This window comes from Crocuta crocuta, unplaced genomic scaffold (genome assembly GCF_008692635.1).
Source record: "Crocuta crocuta isolate KB4526 unplaced genomic scaffold, BGI_CrCroc_1.0 scaffold159, whole genome shotgun sequence".
NCBI classification, from domain to species: Eukaryota; Metazoa; Chordata; class Mammalia; order Carnivora; family Hyaenidae; genus Crocuta; species Crocuta crocuta.
In genome coordinates, this window is record NW_027533263.1 from 1032875 (window position 1) to 1054136 (window position 21262).

Below are 21262 nucleotides of genomic sequence, written 5' to 3' on the forward strand. Positions count from 1 at the left end.
AAAAAAAAAAAAAAAAAAAAAGAAAAGATATAATAATGTATCTAATTATCTAAATCACGGTCAGACCATATTCTAAAGCTAAAAAAATTGTCTAATACTGATGACTTCCCCAAATGCAATTACAGTAGGAAACTTACGCTTTATGATCAATGCACTCCACGACTTTTCCAAAAGCTCCTTCTCCTAAAGTATCAACAATTTCATCTAAAAGAGAGAAACAAAGCTCAGTCATACCAAGATATGGAAACAACTTACTTATAATAAATGCTATCAATGCACATTATTCTAGTTGATGCTACAAATTTCCTTATCACTAGACATTTTACTGGTCAACACTGTCAAAAAACATTAATAACAATTTTTAGGTCTAATTTCATTCTTAAGCTCATTTTATTAACTTGATTTACTATTTTGGAAGTTCTGCTTAACAAATATTAAATTTCTAAAGAAAGAAAAAACACAATCCCCCCCCACCAAAAGAAATGGAAAACAAACAAACAAAAAACAGAGAAAGAAAAAGATTTCCAAATCCCTGAAATCTTTATATATAGATTATATATCTGAAAAGTTAATAAGTGTTGAAAAATATTCTATACATCTTGCACTTAGTACGTCTCCACTCTGACAGATCAGGTGACCCTCCTCATCATCCTCTACACTCCTGGTTCTTTTCCTTCGGTGACTCTTCTGGAAACGTCAAGTGGGCGGCACCAAGATCATCCAGCCAATCAATATACCCGAGTGAATTCAGGGCAGAATACGAAATTCATTCAGCGGGGAGATATTCAGGCATTCAGATACACGCCAGGCCACAAACGGTTGGCAGGAGCAATTTCAAATTCAGTCCCCAGAAATTCACAGGGCACATAGTTTATGTTAACAGGAGAAAAACATGGCAAGGAACAGATTTTCAGATAAGATACTCAAAGTGGCAAGGCAACAAAACATAATACAATTGTTTTTCTTAAAAAAAAAAAAAATGCTTAGTTGTAGCATTCACTGAGACATAATTTTAAGTTTCTAGTGCTCTAATTTAATGTTGTAAAATTGTAGGATGAAATATTTACTTGGTCAAAGTCAACTGTGGCCAAATTAAGATTTCCTAGCTAATCTAAGAAAACAAATATTGAAACAGTAAATAAAATTAAAGTCCTAATTTTGGGGAGGAAAAAAAAGATTTGGCATACAGAATAACACTATGTCATTTAAAATGTCATCTGAACTATCTTCAAATTAACCCATAACCCATAATGTTCAAATCTGTTAAGTGGTTTGCTTTGTGAAAAAAGAATTAGAAAGCATGCTTTGGTAGAAAAAGGCATGCCTAAACCCTTAATCTTACAAAAATAAAATGCCTATTCTACCTTTGTGATAAACTTCAATTTATCAAAACAAATCAGATTTCCTGAAGTACTACAAAAACAAAGTTAATCATCTCCACTGTTTCACTTGAATGACAATTGCTAACTAGTAATAAATTGTTACTGTATTACTTAATATGTACTGTATTTCAGGAGTTTCCTATGCAACGTATAAACACAAAAATCCTGCAAGTTAAATTGAGATGACTTCTTTTTAAACACAACTTTCTCAAATATCAAATTAAAGTTTTCCTGTTCCATGGGGGAAATAAACTTTACTAAATATTTTAAAAGAGCTCATACCCCATGTGAACGATGGTGTGAAGTACTATGGTGAATCCTATGTTTGCTTTTATAACTACTTCTTCCACTTCTACCAGAAGACTTGCTACTATGGTTCTGGTATCTGCTTTCATGGTCTCTATGGCGATGTCCAGGTTCACATCCTTGACTGTAGTCATTTCTGTATTCATCAATGTAGCGTCGACTATGATAATCTTTCTCATTTATGGACCTGCTTTCCAAATAATGGCTAAAAAAATAAAAATATTTTTTAATGCTTTGCACTAATACTAGATACCCTCAAATTAACAGTACTCTTACTACTTTGTTTTCCCCGCCAAAAAAAAAACACCCAACAAAAAACCCTCCCAATTTTGCAAACGTTACAAGCCATCATTGGAAACAGAAACAAATGGTATTCGTGGTTACTTATTCAAGTGATGCTATAATTTTAATCATAAAAATATACCCATCCCATTTTACTGAGCTATTACTGACATACAACATCGTGATGCAAAGTGTCTTTAGACATATTATCATTCTCACCTATCAGATGTTTTAGAGTGATTATATTTGCAGCGCTTATTCTCCCGGGCACTGCTATGTGATCTCTTCTTTCTTTTATGACTGCTGCTGCTTCTCCATTTTCCACAGTCCCACTCTTTTTCATCCCAATCAGGGCAGTAAGTTCTCTTCGACTGTCTCATCTACAAAAAAGAGAAATTTTAAGTAGTATCTCACCTGTGAGCACTGAACACTTTAATAAAACTCTTCTTTGCAAATTCACTCTAACTGTGATTTTTATAACTGTTCTTTTATTTTTACCGATTTCTTTAAAGATTTTTAAGTAACCTCTCCACACCCAACATGAAGATGGAACTCAGAATGCAGAGATCAAGTGTCGCATGCTCCACTGACTGACCCAGCAAGGTGCCCCTGTTTTTATTTGTTCATTTATTTTTTAATGTTTATTTTTTGAGAGTAAAGAGAGAGAGTGCAAGCTGGGAAGGGGCAAAGAAAGAGAGGAACAGAGGATCTGAAGAGGGCTCTGTGCTGATAGCAGAGAGCCCAACTTGGGGCTCAAACTCAGAAACCATGAGATTATGACCCCCAACGCTTAACCGACTGAGCCACCCAGGCGCCACGCTAAACTTTTATTTTTTTAAACGTTTGTTTATTTTCAAGAAGGGAGCACAAGCAGGGGAGGGGCAGAGAGAGATGTAGACACAGAATCTGAAGCATGCTCTAGCTGTCCGAACGGAGCCCCGGAACCGTGAAATCATGACCTGAACCAAAGCCTGGCGCTCAGGTGACTGACCCACCCAGGTGCCTCTAAACTGTTCTTTTATATCGAAGTTCAAGATTCCTTGCCAGCTAAAGTCACCGATTAACCTTATGAGTGCATTGTGCCAAAATCTGGTGTTCAAATTCTATTAACGGTATTCTGCATTATTCATGTCATACTAAGATTTACTGAAAAACGTGCAGGAAAAGAAAAAAAGGGGTAGAAGACTGTAAGGTCCAATTTATCAACTTTGGGAAAACGTTACCCCTTTCCTGTCCTTTACTCTAGGTCCACATATGTAACTCCCCATTTAAACGTGTATCTGAAACTAGCCTCCAACTCGTGCAATTCTAAACATTCTTTGCGACAGAACCCTCATTATTGTGTATTTCTGTAAAGGAGATAAATCGTCAAGGCCTTTTACTACACACAAGTCAATGGTGGCACCATAAGTCCACAAAATGCCATCTTTTGAGGACCTTTCCGCAGCACGCGCTATGTATAACAAAACCTAGCTTATCCTAAAAGCAATCTTACAAAATAAACTTACAGGAGAGCAGCACCTTCCTTCCAGAAATGCTTCGAAAGATCCCTAACAACTTGAAAACAAACCTAGAGAAGTAACTTTTCCTTATCTACTATGTTCATACCAGTACTAACAGCCGGGGCTCCACCACGTCTCTGCACACAACTCCGAGTCAAAATGCCCTAAATGTTGCTCTCTACAGGTCGGGGGATCCAAAAACTCCAACGTATAAAATGTCTGACGGCCTGACTGCTCTCACACGCTCCTTCAAATGTACCCTATTATTTTTCTTTCGGATTCCTAAACTTGATTTTTGTTAACGCCCCCGAGGGCAAAGACACTCGTGATTTTTCACTTGAATCCTTTAAAACTCGACTAGACCTATGTGATGTCGCCTCAGATCAGCTCAATGCGTTCTTTCTCTCCATTTGCTAGAGACACAGTTCCTCCCAGGAGGCTGACACACACATTCCAGGACCCAAGTAAACACCACCCACAGCAGGAAGCTTCGCCTCCTCCGCCCGGCCGCCATCTTACAGTTCGGCCGAGCAGGCCAGCGCCGCCGCCGACAAAATGGCGCCTACGGGCGCCCGGCCAAGCCCTCCCAGCCTAGCAAAGTCACTACCCCTCGCCAGTGTCTGCGGCGTCGCGATTCAAGGAGAAACTCGTGGCAACAGGCTCCGCAAGGAAGACAAGCGGGCTGCCTTAGGGCGACTCGGGAGGGTGAAGGTGGGGGTGGGGAAGGGTCGTTGTACCGCAGGTTGCATACACCACAAGGAGCTCTCCAGGCACAGAAAAAGGGTCTTGACACCTAGCCCGCTTCCTCTTGAGTCTTACCTTCTTGGCCAGAGCGTCCAAGCCGAAGAAGACAAAGCTTGCAACGTGACAACGGACAAAGCCCAGCTGGCTGCGACGGGCTCCGACAACAAAATGGAGCTGACAGCGCAGCGTCTGGACTCCCCACGAAAATACTGGTGACGCTGCGACCGCGTCCCCGCCGCGGGGCGGGGCGGCGCCAGGACGCTGGGACGGAAGGAGACGAGCAGTGGAGCCGTGTGCGCAGGCGCCGGGTGGGGAGCCCAGCGACAGAAAGTGGAAGCGGGGACGTCGCGGACGGCTGCCCTGTCGGCCATGTTGTGCACGGTCTACTTCTGAGGAAACAACTTAAGTACTGTGCAAAAGAGTCTCGTCCATGCTCGTTAAAAATGTTATTTGGGAACGCTGGATACAAGAAAAAGTGAGGGAAGCATGATACTAAATCCTGCGCGCTGAATGCAACTACTAAACAATCCTTAAAAAAAAAAACAACAAAAACACCACCTCCATCATATAGCCCTAAATTAGTAATTGTCTGGATTTCAGCTTTTGCTAAGGTTCTGAGGCCTATTTATAACTAGTTAAGGCTTTAGTGGCTGGGACTCACACATACTGAAATTGGATTGGAACAATTTTTCAAGGTTTTTAAAGTTTAAACGAGTAAGCAAGAGCTTGGCGACAGGAAGTGAGGACCCTACACAGTTAAATATTTGGCATTAAGCCAGTCCTTTTCAGTGTTAAGGCCAAATGAACTGTAAAAGAGGAAATGGTAGGTCGTGAGGAAAAAGTATCAGGAAACGAGCTCTGAACAAAATCTCCAAACTACTTTTTAAAAATGTATTTTTTTGAGAGATGAGAGAGCAGGGGAGGGGCACAGAGAGAGGGAGACACAGAATCTGAAGCCGGATCCAGGCTCTGAGCTGTCAGCACAGAACCTGACAAGGGGCTCGAACTGGGAATGGCGAGATTATGACCTGAGCTGAAGCTGGACACAACCTACTGAGCCACCCAGGTGCCCCCAATGGACCAAAGTAATTGCCAGTCCTGACCTAGCACCCTTCCTCCCATGTTTCTTGAACAAAATTCTTGCTTATTCATTCCAGACTTGGTGGAAAATGTATACATTCAAACATACAATTAAGCATAATTTTACTGTTCACACTTGCACAGGAGAGCAACAGTAACTATATATGATAGTTTGTATTTCTTAAGCCCCTTCTCATGATGGATTTGAAGATGCTTTAAAACTGTTAATACTTAAATCTTTACATTGGGGCCAGGATCACCAAATACAAGGTAAATATTTCAGAGGGAGAAATGACAGTAAATTGTGAAATTTGTAGCTGTTCAGGAACAGTTAGCACACTTAAATGTTAAGCAAACCTAGGGAGTCCTGGTCTTTGGAGGACAATAGCTAGTCATAGTGGGCTAGTTATTGTGCCAAGCATCATACATACATTTTCACTTAATCCTAACCACCTGGAGATGGGTGTCAACTATATTCTTCTATTACAGGTAAAAGTGGCAGTGAATGACTGTGCAGAGAGCAATTTAGAATTCCTACAGTAAGATTAGAAGGGTGAAAGAAAATGAACATTGAAAAAATCTTACATCACCAAAATTAAGTTTCTAAAATGTTTTTTCCAAAATGGTTTCAAATTTAGCAACCCCCCTCAAACCTAGCCAGTTACTGTGAGATTTACCCAAAGTTACATTTATGAAATTAACTATTTTATGTGTTCTTTAGTGCTTATGATTTGATTGGTTGTTTGGGGCTGCCATGTTCCTCCCCGCCCAAACCAATTTATGTGTCTTAACCCCTGCTACCTCAGATTGTGACTGTATTTGCAGATAGGGCAGTTTACAGAAGTACTTAAGGTTAAAATCAGGTCATTAGGATGGGCCCTAATCCAATATGACTGATGTCTTTATAAAGAGATTATGACATAGGCACCCACTGAGGAAGAGCTTGTGAAGATAGAAGATGGTCATCTAAAAGGCAAAGTGAGAGACCTTTGTGTAAATAACCTTGCCCATGCTTTGACCTCCTAACTTCTAGTCTCTATAATAGAATTTTGTTTAAGCTACCCAGTTTATGGTACTTTGTTATGGCAACCCTAGCAAACTAATATAGTGCAAAGATTTGAGCGTCTGGCTCCTGATTTCAGCTTGGGTCATGGGATGGAGCCCCAAGTCGGGCTCTGAGCAGAGCCTGGAGCCTGCTTAAGATTCTCCTGTGGCCCTTCTTTCCCCTACTCAGTCTCTCTCATAAAAAAAGAAATGGCATTTTGTTGGAATATTTGGTAAATGTTCAATGTCCTAATTAGTGACGTTGAACATTTTCCCTTTTCTCTTGTGACTTGCCCATACATACTTCATTGCTTTTTTGAATGCACAGTTCTCATTTATCCTTTTTATAATTGCAAGAAAGTTTTTAATTTTCATATAGTTAAACCTGTCCCATCTTTACCTTTGTCATGTTTGTAAACTAAGAAATTCTCCTTTGGAGGTTTTCCATCCTTTTTTTTAAAAAATTTTTTTAATGTTTTATTTATTTCTAGGAGAGAGAGAGAGAGAGACAGCGTGAGCAGGGGAGGGTCAGAGAGAGAGGGAGACACAGACTGAAACAGGCTCCAGGCTCTGAGCTGGCAGTCAGCACAGAGCCCTACGCGGGGCTCGAACCCACGAACCGCAAGATCATGACCTAAGCGAAAGTCGGATGCTTAACCGACTAAGCCACCCAGGCGCCCCATCCATCCTTTTTTTTTTTTTTTTAAAGGAAACTTATCCTAACACAATTTACATAATAACTCTTTAATGATTTTGGATATTGCTTTAATTATATATTTAACTCCTGTAGATACACTACTCTTTATACTCTTTTAGTATTCTAGCTATATTCCCCACACCATTTTATTTATTATTACTATTCTAATGTTTATTTTTGAGGGAGAGTAAGCAGGGAAAGGCCAGAGGATTTGAAGTGGGCTTTGTGCTGAGAGCAGAGACTGATGACACTTGGAACTCAGGAACTGAATGACCATGACCTGAAACGAATTTAGACACTTAATCCACTGAGCTACCCAGGTGTTCCTCCCCCACACCAATTTAATGTTTGCAGCTAATTTGTTTTTCATTGTAATTTGTTTTTAAAAATTTCCATTATCATTTATTATGGATGTGCTTTACAGTTATTATGTTGAGTTCCCATCTCTACCTCTACCACAATTGGTACAAATTGAATTGAAAGAACCATCAGTTTTCTTTTAGATTCCCTAGTGAAATGGTAATTAATCTATCAATTTTGCTAAACTAATTAAAAGTTGAGTCCTACATATTGAAATTTATCTATTTGGCTGCCTGGGTAGCTCGGTTAAGCATCCAATTCTTGATTTCAGCTAAAGTTATGACCTTATAGTTCATGAGATCAAGGCCCGCGTTTGGGACCAAGCTAACAGCGTGTAGCCTGCCTGGGATTTTCTCTCTGCCCCTCCCCTCACTTGTGGGAAAAGCACCCTCTCTTTCAAAAATAAACATTTAATAATTAAAAAATAATAAAGACATTATAAGAATGAGATCTAAGAACCAAATACCCACCATATTGTAACTTAAAAAAAAAAGGAGGGGCGCCTGGGTGGCTCACTGGGTTAAGCGTCTGACTTTGGCTCAGGTCATGATCTCATGGTTTGTGGGTTCAAGCTCCCCATCAGGTTCTGTGCTGGCAGCTCAGAGCCTGGAGCCTGTTTCAGACTCTGTGTCTTCCTCTCTCACTCTGCCCCTCCCCCGCTCTGTCTCAAAAATAAATAAAAACTATTTTTTAAAAAAAGGAAAGAAAGTTTAGCATAAAAATTGAGGGAATGCCAGTCAATACAAAACATTTTGACAGTAAACGTCTCTTAAGAATGAGGACAAAAAAATTCAATGACATTCAGTTGAAGAAGAAAAATAGCAGGTATAAGAAATGTCAAACCAAATTCTGGCCTAAAATAGGCTTTAATATTAATTCTAGAAATGAAATGATTAAATTAAAAGGGTGACTCAAAATGTGAGGGCATTAGGGGTACCTGGCTGGCTCAGCAGCTACAGCATGTGACTCTTTGATCTCAGGAGTTCAAGGCCCACGCTGGGCATAGAGCTTACTTAAAAAAAAAAAAAAAGCTTATTAGTATTATTGGCACATCAGTTTAGTAGAAGGCATAAATGATAACAAAAGGAGATTGCAAGCTAACTTCCAAACTGTAGTTACTAAAGAAAATATTATTTATATCAGCTATTTGCAGAAATGATACAAACCAAGAAATGCTTGGTATCAGTTTTAGGAATACCCAAAATCTAATCAAGGTGATCCAAGCAGTGAGTGGAATATGGTTTTTGATGACACCAGTGGCATAGAATGATAAATTATAAGGCCTGATTTGGTGAAAGCCCTATGGTGGAGATAAATGTTAGGAGAGCAGCTTCCATTTACTCTCTACAGAACACTTACACATGCCAGAAGTTTTACACACATTACCTCGTTTAATCCTCAGGTCTTATGAAGGACTATTACTTAGGGATGAGAAAACTTGGAGAGGTTAACCTGCCTAAAGTTACAAGAGGGGGCAGAGTTATGATTTAAACACAGCCTAGGACTCCACAACTGGTGCTCATAACCAACTAATTGCATTTTCAAAATGATCACCTGTAGAATTCTATCCTACAATACTGTAAATGATATGCCTTAAAAAAGTTCCACAGGCAAATTGGGAAATTGTTTGCTGTACTATAGGACTTCTCTGAGCCTTTACTGTAAATTTAAAGACCAGAGAAAATAGCAAATGGTTTGACTGACTTTTCTAGACCATCTCTTTATCTTGTCCTAACTATGTAAAGTGAATAATTAATGGAAAAGGATACTTTCAGGATGTGGACTAGATATGTCAGGAGTATGCAATTAGGATGCTCAAAAATACCTGGATTTGAGGCTCAGCATTTATTTTTTAAATTATTTTAAAATGTTTATTTATGACAGAGTACGAGTGGGGGAGGGGCAGAAAGAGAGGGGGGCAGCAGATCCAAAGTGGGTTCACCCTGACAAGCGGTGGGCCTGATGTGGGGCTCAGACTCACAAACCACAAGATCATGACCTGAGCATAAGTCGGTTGTTGAAATGACTGAGCCACCCAGGTGCCCCGAGGCTCAGCCCTTAAGAATGAATGTTTATATGTAAGAAAAAATTAGACAAAAGGGCTTTTAAAAAATTAAACCTAAATACATTAGATACTAGTAAGGAATATGCTCTAATAGTGGGAATAAAAGCTGTTTAGGGCCGTTTGGTACCAACTCATAGAAGATCTTAGTTGTAAACAAGCAGAAGGATGATGCAGTCTCTTGACATAATTAAAACTGGGGAAACCACAACAGGTGTGTTCCTCTGAATAGTTTGCCAAATATTCTTCCAGATCTATTATGGCTACTGTGCAAATGGATTGGCATGAATAGTTATGTCCTTAATGTGTACATCATTAAGAGGTCGATATGTCTTCTCATTTACTGGTAACTTCTCCAATTCATCTAGAGTCTCTAGGCCATCTATTACCCTGAAAGAGAAACCATATAAATCTATGAAAATTTCCTCAGATTGAAAAATATCAAAATACCTATAGCAATTACAGTTCCATTAAAAGAAAAGGACAATGTCTCATAGTTCTTTGAATTCCCTAGTTCAGTGTACAATAAAATACTGATTTGATTTTCTATCACAGATGAGCCAAAATTCAGTAATAGTTCATTTTTATGCCTTCAGGTAATAGGAATGGGTAGGAATATTACCACTAAAGTATTCCCACAGCATAGCTACAAACGGGTCTAATATAACCATTCATAGATTTTCTTTACTATGGGAAATACCCAGAGAAAGTATGTAAGGGTGACACTGTTATTAATCAGTACTGTCCTATACTGAAGGTCCTGAAGTAGGTGACCACTTTGCACTTTATTGTTTAAATATGGTATTTTTACTCTTTTACATCTGGGCAACAACGGAAAACAGTAGTAATAAAATAAGAGAAGGGAAGATGCCCACTTCATGTTTCCACCAAGAAAAAAATATATTAACAGCTATCCTCCTGGCAAATTAGTCTAAAACATTTGCTAAGAAAAGGTGGTGTTATATTATACTTCCTTGTGCAACTCAAATTCCGAACACTTCTAGTATTACTTAAAAAAAAAAAAGTTAACAGGGGTGTCTGGGTGGCTCAGTCGGTTAAGTATCCGACTTCAGCTCAGGTCATGAGCTCATGGTTCATGAGTTTGAGCCCTGCATTGGGCTTTGTCTGTGTTGACAGCTCAGAGCCTGGAGCCTGCTTCAGATTCTGTGTCTCTTTCACTCTCTCTCTGCCCCTCCCCCACTTGTGCTCTCCCTTGCTCTAGAAAAATGAATAAACATTAAAAAAAAAAGAAAACAGAGGGGCACCGCCTGGGTGGCTCAGGTAGTTAAGCATCTGACTTCGACTTAGGTCATGATCTCGCGGTTCCTGAGTCTGAGCCCTGTGTCAGGCTCTGTGCTGACACCTTAGCGCCTGAAGCTTGCTTCGGATTCTGTCTTCCTTTCTCTCTCTGCCCCTCTCCTGCTCACACTTTGGTCTCCTCTTAAGAATAAATAAACATTAAATAAATTTAAAAAAAGATAACAGATTTACATTTTATTTTGCATTTCTTCTATAAAAATTCTTTTTTGTTTATTTATTATAAATAAATTATTATATTTATATATATTTATATAAAATAAAATATTATAAATAAATTATACCCTCTCAAGAGAGAGAGGGAGAGAGAAAACCCTAAACAGATTTCATACTGCCAGCACAGGGTCCAATGCGGGGCTCAAGCCCACAAATCGTGAGATCATGGCCCAAGGGGAAGCCAAGAGTCACATCCTTAACCAACTGAGCCACCCGGGGCCCCAACAATCTTTGTTTTTAACTCCTTAGTTTTGTCACAAATCTAGTAACATAAATCCTGGTAATTAATGATTAATAATTCTAAATGGCAACATAAAGGAGAAAATAAAAGGAAGGGACCTGAATTATCTACATCCAGCCAAATACTACTAAAGGATGTAATATTTCATTAATTTCACTGATTATTAACCTATAAATTAAACATATATATACGGAATAAAAAATAAGAGTTGCTGAGAANCCGGAATCCAAACTTTTAAATAAAAGAAACTATAACTGTGCTTTGGTTTATTGAGCATGGTAAATATTTGTTGAATAAACAGACAAGATGACTTCTTGCTGATTTATAAAAACAATTCCCAGGCATAGTGCTTTTAGTGAATATTCTAGTAGAGCCTGCTAAACACCTCCCTAGGATCTAGGCACTCCTTCTTATAGAAACCTCATTTTTTTAAGAATGGCAATGTGTCTAGCCGGGGCGGGGCGCCTGGGTGGCTTAGTCGGTTGAGCGTCTGACTTTCGCTTAGGTCATGATCTCGCCGTTCGTGGGTTCAAGCCCCGCGTCGGGCTCTGTGCTGACTGCCAGCTCAGAGCCTGGAGCCTGTTTCAGTCTGTGACTCCTCTCTCTCTGACCCTCCCCTGCTCACGCTGTCTCTCTCTCTCTCTCCTAGAAATAAATAAAAACATAAAAAAATAAAAAAAAAGAATGGCAATGTGTATAGCCGAAAAACATTTCCTACCCTCCCTTGTAAGAGGAGGCTTCATTGCTAAGTTCTGGGTCTTCCAGGAAAGCTCTCTAATAAGGGGCTTACTTGGAGCACCTGCGTGGCTCAGTTGGTTAAGCATCCGATTTCATCTCAGGTCATGNTCTCTCCTAGAAATAAATAAAAACATAAAAAAATAAAAAAAAAGAATGGCAATGTGTCTAGCCGAAAAACATTTCCTACCCTCCCTTGTAAGTAAGAGGAGGCTTCATTGCTAAGTTCTGGGTCTTCCAGGAAAGCTCTCTAATAAGGGGCTTACTTGGAGCACCTGCGTGGCTCAGTTGGTTAAGCATCCGATTTCATCTCAGGTCATGATCTCACGGTTTGTGAGTTCAGGCCCTGTGTTGGGCTCTGTGCTGATAGCTCAGAACCTGAAGACTGCTTTAGAATCTGTGACTCAGGGGCACCTGGGTAGCTCAGTTGGTTAAGTGTCCGACTTCAGCTCAGGTCATGATCTCACAGTTTGTGGGTTTGAGCCCCGCATCGGGCTCTATGCTGACAGCCAGCTCAGAGCCTGGAGCCTGTTTCAGATTCTGTGTCTCCCTCTCTGCCCCTCCCCTGCTCACGCTCTATCTCTCAAAAAATAAATAAATGCTAAAAAAATAAATATAAAAAGGGGCGTACTCAGCTGGCAAGCAATTTTTGCTTTACCTCCTTCTTTTTGACTGGAACCCATGTTGTGACTGGAGCTGTACTACCTATATTATGACCATGAGCTGAGCTTTGGGATGGACGATAAAGATGGTTGAGGAAGAGGCACCACTTAGAATACTGATGACAGAAGGGAACATCTTAACTCATCTTGTTTAAGCCACTGTTTTTCAGACCCGTTAGTTGCTGCAAAATGCTATTCATAAGAAGAAATCCATTATATAACTGTTAATTTGCATAATGATCCTGAAAAAAAGAATTGGCTCCTATTTTGCAAAATAAAGGAATTAAGTCTTGAAGAGGTTATAAATTCCTAAGGTCACACACAGGGCTGGTAAGTGGGGGGCTTACCAGGTATATTAGCTTTTTTATTTTTAAATGTTTATTTATTTTAAATGTTTGTTTATTTTTGAGAGAGAGCTAGCACAAGTGAGGGAGGGACAGAAAGAGAAGACAGAGGATCCAAAGCAGGCTTTGTGCTGAGAGCCCAATGTGGGGCTCAAACTCAGAAGCTGTGAGGTCAGGACCTGAGCAGAAGTTAGTCAACTAACCGACTGAGCTACCCATGTGCTCTGGTGTATTTAGCTTTCATATTGCTCTTTCATTATTATGTTACTATCCTAGCCACTCATATGCAACCCTTGCATTGAAATTCCAAAGAAAACCATAACCAGAATACTCACTTTCCAAATACTGTGTATTTCATATCCAAATGTGGCTGCTTGCCATAGGTGATGAAGAACTGAGATCCATTGGTGTTTGGGCCATTATTAGCCATAGATACAACACCTCGAACATTGTGCTGTAAAAGGCCAAAATATTAATTTAACTGTGTTTTTATATAAATATTCCAAATATAGGACTGAAACAAGACCTGTACTCTTTCAGGGACAAAGAAAACACTTGATAAGCTTCTATTAGGGCTAATCCAAATGTTCAGTTTCTGTATTATCTATATCTGTGAAACCGGGTATGTAAATTGTTTATATCAAATCATGTGCCCCAGTTAATTTCATTTTCACTTTGGAGAAGTACAGCCACAAATACTTAGCAATACCAGTGTATAGTAGAAATCCTTACATTTATATTAAGGAACAGCATGCTGGCATAAAACGATCAGGCAGACAACAAAACCAAAATCCCCATAATCTCTTCACATATATACTGGACTCTGGCTAGTTTCTTTATCTGTAAAACAAGGGAGGGAGGTTGGACTAGTTCAGGGATTTATTCATAATTGAAATGCTCAGAAGGGTAAGCAGATAATGAATTAACTGGACAGAATGTAAACATTAGGGAGTCTGGCAAAAGGAATGGTATATCTCTTTCCTAATGGGCCTAAAATTTTTTTCTTAAGCCAATGTACTCCACATAGAGAGTGCATCTGTGGTTCTTCCACCCAAGGGCAGTCAGTTCACAATCCAGGACTAGATGATCTAACGCAGGTCTCCTATAGCTTTAACATTCATGATACTATTTGTTATACAAGAGACTGTGTAAAAGAATTAAAAAGGCTTTACTGATAAGATTGAAGAGGTGACAGAACTGTGTTATAAGGAGGTGATCATAAATAACTCTAATGATTATTCTCTCTTGAGCTATTCATCAGGGGGCACTAATGAGACAAGCAATAGAGATATAACTACAAGATATTAGTGCTTTATTGTCTTCCTAAAGGTGACTACCAGTCACATGTTACATTTGATACATGTACCAGAATGTATGTACCACTTATAACTTAATAAAATACTTATTATTTCTTTTATTTAAAAAACATTTTTAGTTTGTTTATTTTTAAGAGAGAGAGAGGGAGGGGCAGAGAGAGAGAGAGGGAGACACAGAATGTGAAGGAGGCTCCAGGCTCTGAGCTGTCAGCACAGAGCCCAATGCGGGACTTGAACTTACAAACCACGAGATCATGACCTGAGTTAAAGTCAGGCACTTAACTGACTGAGCTACCCAGGGGCCTCTATTTGGGTTGCTTTTAGATTTTTGCTACTAAAAAAACACTCTAAGAACACTCTTGCACTGTTTCCTGATGCATTTATATAAGAGTTTTTCTAGGGTAAAAATTTGGGAATGTAATTGTTGGATCAGAATATGTGAATACATACCTTCAACTCTATATACAAAATAATGGTTCTTTTTAAATTATTTTTTAACATTTATTCATTTTTGAGAGACAAAGAGCACAAGTGGGTGACGGGCAGAGAAAGGGAGACACAGGATCCAAAGCAGGCTCTAGGCTCTGAGCTGTCAGCACAGAGCCTGACCCAGGGTTGGAACTCATGAACCGCAAGATCATGACCTGAGCCAAAGTTGGACACTTGACCAACTGAGCCACCCAGGCACCCCTAAAAATAATGATTCTTAATCTTGACTGTAGGAATCACCAGGGAACCTTAAAAAAGAATCTAGATCCTAGTTAGTCCTCCTGTTTTTCTCTACATTTAGGAGGTTTAAGGCCTTAATATTTTACATTTTTAAAACTACAGGTGAGTCTGTAATAGCCAGTGTTGAAAACTCCTGGTATAGGATGCTGGATTAGTGTTGTGGAGACCGTTATTAATTAATGCCTAAAAGTTCTTTTTGTAATTCAGGAATAGGATGACTTAGAATTTATCACCTCCCAACCCCAACTCCTATAAAGAAAGTAATGTTTCCTTATGATAGAAAAGTAAAAGAAGAAAAAATAAATTACTCTGAGTTCCACCATCCTGACATAAACACTGCAATGACTTTTTTTCAGAATTTTCCTGGGTATATTTTAATGTAACCGAATCTGAAATATAATGTACTAAATTACATATTCTTTAAAAACATTTTTTTAAATATATGTTTATTTTTGAGAGAGAGAAACAGAGTGTGAGCAAGAAAGGGGCAGAGAGAGAGGGAGGAACAGAATCTGAAGCAGGCTCCAGGCTCTGAGTTGTCAGCACAGAGCCTGATGCAGGGCTCGAACTCCCAAGCTGTGAAATCATGACCTAAGCTCAAGCTGGATGCTTAACCAACTGAGCCACCCAGGCGCCCCCTAAATTACATATTCTTTTTTTTTTTTTTTAAATGTTTTTTATTTATTTCTAGGAGAGAGAGAGAGAGAGAGCGTGAACAGGGGAGGGTCAGAGAGAGAGGGAGTCACAGACTGAAACAGGCCCCAGGCTCTGAGCTGGCAGTCAGCACAGAGCCCGACGCGGGGCTCGAACCCACGAACCGCGAGATCATGACCTAAGCGAAAGTCGGAGGCTTAACCGACTAAGCCACCCAGGCGCCCCTAAATTACATATTCTTATTGAGGAGAATTTATCTCTTTTTTTCCCCTAATTTCTAAAGTTACCATTCTATGCAGATAACAAAGCTTAAAAGACCACATGGTAAACCGTTAGATGTCACCTCTGAAAAGTGGAAATAAATATATTAAATTTATTTTAATTTTTAAAATTTAATTTAAAACAAAAATTAAAAAATAGACATGCATTAGTTTTGTTAAAAAAAAAGTTCTTGGGGCACCTGGCTGGCTAAGTTGGTAGAGCATGCAACTCTTGATTTTGGGGTTGTAAGTTCGAGCCCCATGTTGAATATAAAGATTACTTAAAAATAAAATCTTAAGGGGAGCCTGGGTGGCTCAGTTGGTTAAGTATCCGACTTTGGCTCAGGTCATGATCTCACGGTCTGTGGGTTTGAGCCCCGCATCGGGCTCTGTGCTGACCGCTCAGGGCATGGAGCCTATTTCAGATTCTGTGTCTCCCTCTCTCTCTCTGCCCCTCTTCAGCTCATGCTCTGTCTCCCTCTGTCTCAAAAATAAATAAACGTTAAAAAAGTTTTTTTAATAAAATCTTAAAAAAGGAAATAAAAGCATGAAAAACACAGAAAAATATGACAAAGGAAATAAAAATCTCTAATGTTACATGCTATGTACTTCTCTTTAACCTAGCTGGTATCTACCACAGGTATGAAGTTAATACAGGGATATTCAAACATCTAACAGAAGATGAGAGTTGGACACTGATAATGGGCAATATTGGCAACCAGTAAGTCTTTCCTCCCTAATCTCTGAAAAGCCCAGTGACTCAGGTCATTCAACATAAATTTTATAGTGATACGTCAGGCCTGTTTGGTACATTACTGAGTAAACATTTTAGGTTGGACCTATAGATAAGTTCACTTAATATCAAGGTTCATGTGACTGTGAGATTCTAGAATATATTTTAGGCAAGAACTGCCATGTATAATTTTTCCCTGGCACTTATCGAGTGTACTACTACAAAAAAAGTAAGTTTGTATACAAATGACATTAACTTGTGTTACTACAACATTATGTATTAAAAGTTTCAAGTATAACAAGGCATTAGAAACCAGATGTTGAAGCACTGGAGATATACCTTAAGATATTCACTATATTCATCCTCAAATTTCCTGCCCCAGATACTGTTACCTCCTCTTCCGGTACCTACATTACAAGACAAGCAAATCAAAAGAAGTAACGAATTAAAGTTGAGAATGGGTTCATTTTCTGAAACAAAAGGGCTATTTTATAACTTGTTAAATGCAAATAAAATTTGATATGTCCTCTCTTCTCAAAATTTCACTTTATAGAATAAAAAAATAAAGTACTCTACAAAAACCCTAATCCCCTCACTATCAATATTGTTCAGATTTTATTTTAAAACTAGGTACTGGTAGCTTCTACTTAAAAATTTCTTGCTAGGGTAAGGTGGCCTGGTTATAAAAACTCCACGTAGGGGCACATGAGTCGCTTAGTTGGTAAGCGTCTGACTCTTGATGTTGGCTCAGATCATGATCCCAGGGTCAAGGGATCAAGTTCTGTGTTGGGCTCCATGCTGAGCATGGAACCTGCTTAAGATTCTCTCTCTCTCTCTCTCTCTCTCTCNATTGTAGTAATTACTGGCACAAAGAGCCAAGAAATTCTGAAAAGAGTAAAAATAATAATTGGGAAATGATGTAGCAGAAACACATTTAAAGTAAAGAACAAGCTGTATTTACTGAAAACACTGTAACAATGTATTTATGTCTTTTAGGTGTTTCGTTGTCACTTCTCTACCTGAAACACTCTGCTTCCTTCTGTTTTTGGAATAAAACACACAATCTTCAATAGGGCCTAACAGGCCCTTCATGACCTGGCCTACCTCTGCATCTCATGTGATAACTTCTTTCTGTTACTATGTTAACACCATCATCCTTCTGAAAATTCATCCAAAAGAGGTAGGCATTCCTATCTTGAGCCCTTTGTACTGCTGTCTCTATACCTAGAATATTCTTTTTATATCTTTCCATGGAGATGCCTTCATTACTTTTCTGCACTTGATTTAAGTATCACTTTTTTGGCTAGGCTTGCCTTCACCTTCTTTTAAATAATTATTTTCTGTTCGTCTCTAGATCAATGCTTTATTTCTTTCAAGGCATTATCATGGTCTAGAACCACTTTTTTTTCTAGAACGAATCCTTCCTGGCCCCCCTCCCTCCTCCAACACATCTTCTCAGCTAGAATATCAGCTTCATGAAGGCAAGGAATGTCTCTTGTCCATTACAGTACTCCCAGGCCCTGGTAAGTAGGTCTTTCACAAACAATTGTAGTTGTGTTTCTTTTATGTTCGAGAGAGTGTGCGTGCACGAGAATAATTGCCCATGTGCATGAGGGGCAGAGAGAGAATCCCAAGCAGACTCTGCACTGATAGCAGCAAAGCCTGACTTGGAGTTTGATCCTACAAACCATAAGGTCATGACCTGATCCAAAATTAAGTGTCAGATGCCTAACCAACTGAGCTGCCTAGGTGCCCCCATAAATAAATGTTGAATGAATATAGAGAGCCAACTCTTTCCTTCTTTGTCATTTAAACATGTAAAATAACGTAAAAAATAGTTATCTTACCTGACATCCTAATGATTATTTATATTTCCTGAGGAAAATAAGTTATAAGAAAAAGATACCACCCACTCTATGGTTAGAGAAAAATTATCTACCCTTTCTTTGATCCTCAAAGGTCAGTGGAAACTAGGCCAATAATTATAATGGATAGTTTTTCCTGACAATGGTTTTGGTTTTTTTAGTTTTATGCTTATTTATTTTTGGAAGAGACAAAGCATGTATGCATGTGAGTGCAGGGGAGGGGCTGAGTGAAGGGTATAGAGGATCTGAATCCAGTTCTGTGCTGGCAGCAGAGAGCCTGATGCAGGGCTTGAAGTCAAGAACCTGAACTGTGACATCAGGACCTGAGCTGAAGTCAGACACTTAACCAACTAAACCACCTAGCCACCCCCATGGTTTTATAGACAAGTTTTTTTTTGTTTTTTGTTTTTTTTAGGTTAGATAATTTGATTTCAAAATGGTTATCCTGTTGCATTAACTCATTATTTATATGTACATAATAGTACTTACCTCACATGTTTTGGGTGTCCTCTCACAGAAGACTTCTATTTTAATATCACCTACATCTGTATGCAGTGTCACTGACTAAAAAGAAAACAGAATGTGAGAACAAGTAAGATTTATTCAGATGACTTTATGCACCGTATTATTTCCCAAACTAGATTAAAGATGACAATCTGAACGAAAATACAGAAAGAAATACCATTTCAGAGATGACCTATCCACATAGCTGAGAAGCTATACTTCTTCAAACTTTATTTCAGTAGGGAAAAACTCCAGAAAATAAATATAAATGTTAATGTAAAATGGTATCCATCCTAAGAATTTGACAGTAAATACTGTGATGGAAATAAAGTTTGAATTTTTCATCAATAAAAATGAAAACAATGGTTATGTTAGTATTACTAATTTAAATAGCAAACTCACCAATATCATCAATATATATTGCAAAATAGTAAAAAATGACTTTTCAAAATATAGTCTGCACCGTTTTCCTTACGTAATTTAATTCTGAGAGTGTTAAAAACAATTTCTTTCTTCATTAAAGACAACAATTCTCAGTTTTTCTACATTCAAAATGTGCAGAGGTTACTCTTGCTTGCTCTTTGTTTATCTGATGTTTGGGTAACATATTCCTTTTGTTATCCCATTGTGGGGTGGAATTCTGAGAGGTTATTATTATTATTTTAATGTTTATTGGAGGGGGAGAGGCAGAGAGAGGGAGACAGAATTCGAAGCAGGCTCTAGGCTCTGAACTGTCAGCACAGCCCGACATGGGGCTCCAACTCAGGAACCATGAGATCATGACCTAAGCTTAACCAACTAAGCCACCCAGGAACCCTCTGAGAGGTTATTCTGAGGCTTCCTTTTTCATTTCTCTTCTTCCAATACTATCCAGCAGTCAGAGAGTATGGTCAGGTTGATAGAGGGCAGGAGTGTGTGTGAGTTGGGGTGGGGTGGGGAGGAGACAGCACGATTCTCATTGCTTTTCTTCTACTTCAAGCTCTAGTTGCCCATTTTAGAACAAACAAAAGGATGCAATTAAAATGATCACACCTGGCTATACTCTTCAACTGTTTCCATCTGTATGTTGTAATCAGTCTTTTTCTGTAAAATGTAAATTCTATGCATTTTAAGTGAAAGCACCAAAAAATTTAAAAGTAATTTTGTTTCTGGTTTTGTTTAGAGGCATCATACATTTCATGCTTCTACAGTTTATCATTTTTGTCCTGCCATTGAAGTCCATGCAGTTTTATTTCCCTTCAATTAATTTCTAAAATTATTTACAATTTAAGACATTCATAAGAATTGTATAAAACTTACCATTTTTCTTCCTGATGGTTTCTGGAAGTATTATTGCTTAATTTCTCAGTCTCCGTGAGAGAAGTTAGAAAACGAGTCCCTCCCTATTCCCAAAAGAGAAAAGAATTAAGTTCCTTTTCCTCTCTTAATTCACACATGCTCATTTTGACTGCATATTTAAAAAGTCTAGAATAGCACCCTCTAAGTAATAAAAATCTGGATCTGTAAATGATGAGATCCTATCCGACTCAAGCCCCTCCATCTATTTCTCTTGCTCACTTTTCTTCAAAAACCTCCCTGCAAATCCCGCAACTAGCCAGGTACATTTCCGCCTTGGGATCTAGGCACTGGGTGTTCCTTTTGTCTGGAACACTTAACTAAAACATCTGGACAGCTACTTTCCTCGCCTCCAAGTCTGGTCAAAAGTCAGGTCTCGTTGGTCTTCTAACTCTATTTAAAACTGCAATTTCCTTTTCTCATAGTACTTATCACTAATATACTACATATTTTTCTAATTCCAACAGCACCCTTCCCGCCCAGAATGCTGACTCAAAACAGCCCACGAACTAAAACATGGAGCTTGGCAAGCGTCTCAATAAATGAATGAAAGAATGTGTGATGTTACTTACTACTTCAGTTAACACAGCTCTTATTGAAACGACAGATGCCGCCCTTGCAGATGTTCACGTTTTGAAATTAGCGTCTTTGGGCTACCGGAAGTCGAGCGCGGGACTCATTAGAGAGAACGCCCCTCTCCTGTTCGCCTCCTTTTCCTTCCCTGCCTAATTCCTATCTCAAACCAAAATGACTAGAACTAGGAAGACAATGTCATTTAATTTCACCTGGTACACTTTTGACAGTGAAAGGGAGCTCTTTTAATAATAAAACAAAGATACGAAACGTAAACCGGAACTATTCTGGGTAACCTCTAGAAGTGCTTTGGGTTCAG

General features: G+C 38.9%; 2 protein-coding genes across 2 annotated transcripts in view; both read right to left on the reverse strand.

Moving 5' to 3' along the window:
- CLK1 (CDC like kinase 1) overlaps nucleotides 1-4436 on the reverse strand; it is an 8637-nt gene extending 4201 nt beyond the window's left edge. The window contains exons 1-5 of the mRNA XM_077747560.1: nucleotides 4292-4436; nucleotides 2190-2350; nucleotides 1665-1893; nucleotides 597-687; nucleotides 138-204 (exon numbers count right to left, since the gene is read on the reverse strand). Coding sequence (XP_077603686.1) covers nucleotides 138-204; nucleotides 597-687; nucleotides 1665-1893; nucleotides 2190-2350 — 548 coding nt within the window. The 5' untranslated portion in view covers nucleotides 4292-4436. The remainder of the gene's footprint in view (nucleotides 1-137; nucleotides 205-596; nucleotides 688-1664; nucleotides 1894-2189; nucleotides 2351-4291) is intronic.
- Nucleotides 4437-9227: 4791 nt separating this feature from the next.
- Nucleotides 9228-21223, reverse strand: PPIL3 (peptidylprolyl isomerase like 3). Its single transcript, XM_077747636.1, has 7 exons — nucleotides 20943-21223; nucleotides 20335-20417; nucleotides 19021-19095; nucleotides 17515-17551; nucleotides 17006-17073; nucleotides 13310-13428; nucleotides 9228-9849 (listed from the first exon to the last, which is right to left on the reverse strand). The coding sequence occupies exons 2-7, from the start codon at nucleotides 20335-20337 to the stop codon at nucleotides 9723-9725; spliced, it is 429 nt and encodes a 142-aa protein (XP_077603762.1). The 5' UTR covers nucleotides 20338-20417; nucleotides 20943-21223; the 3' UTR covers nucleotides 9228-9722.
- Nucleotides 21224-21262: the final 39 nt, after the last annotated feature.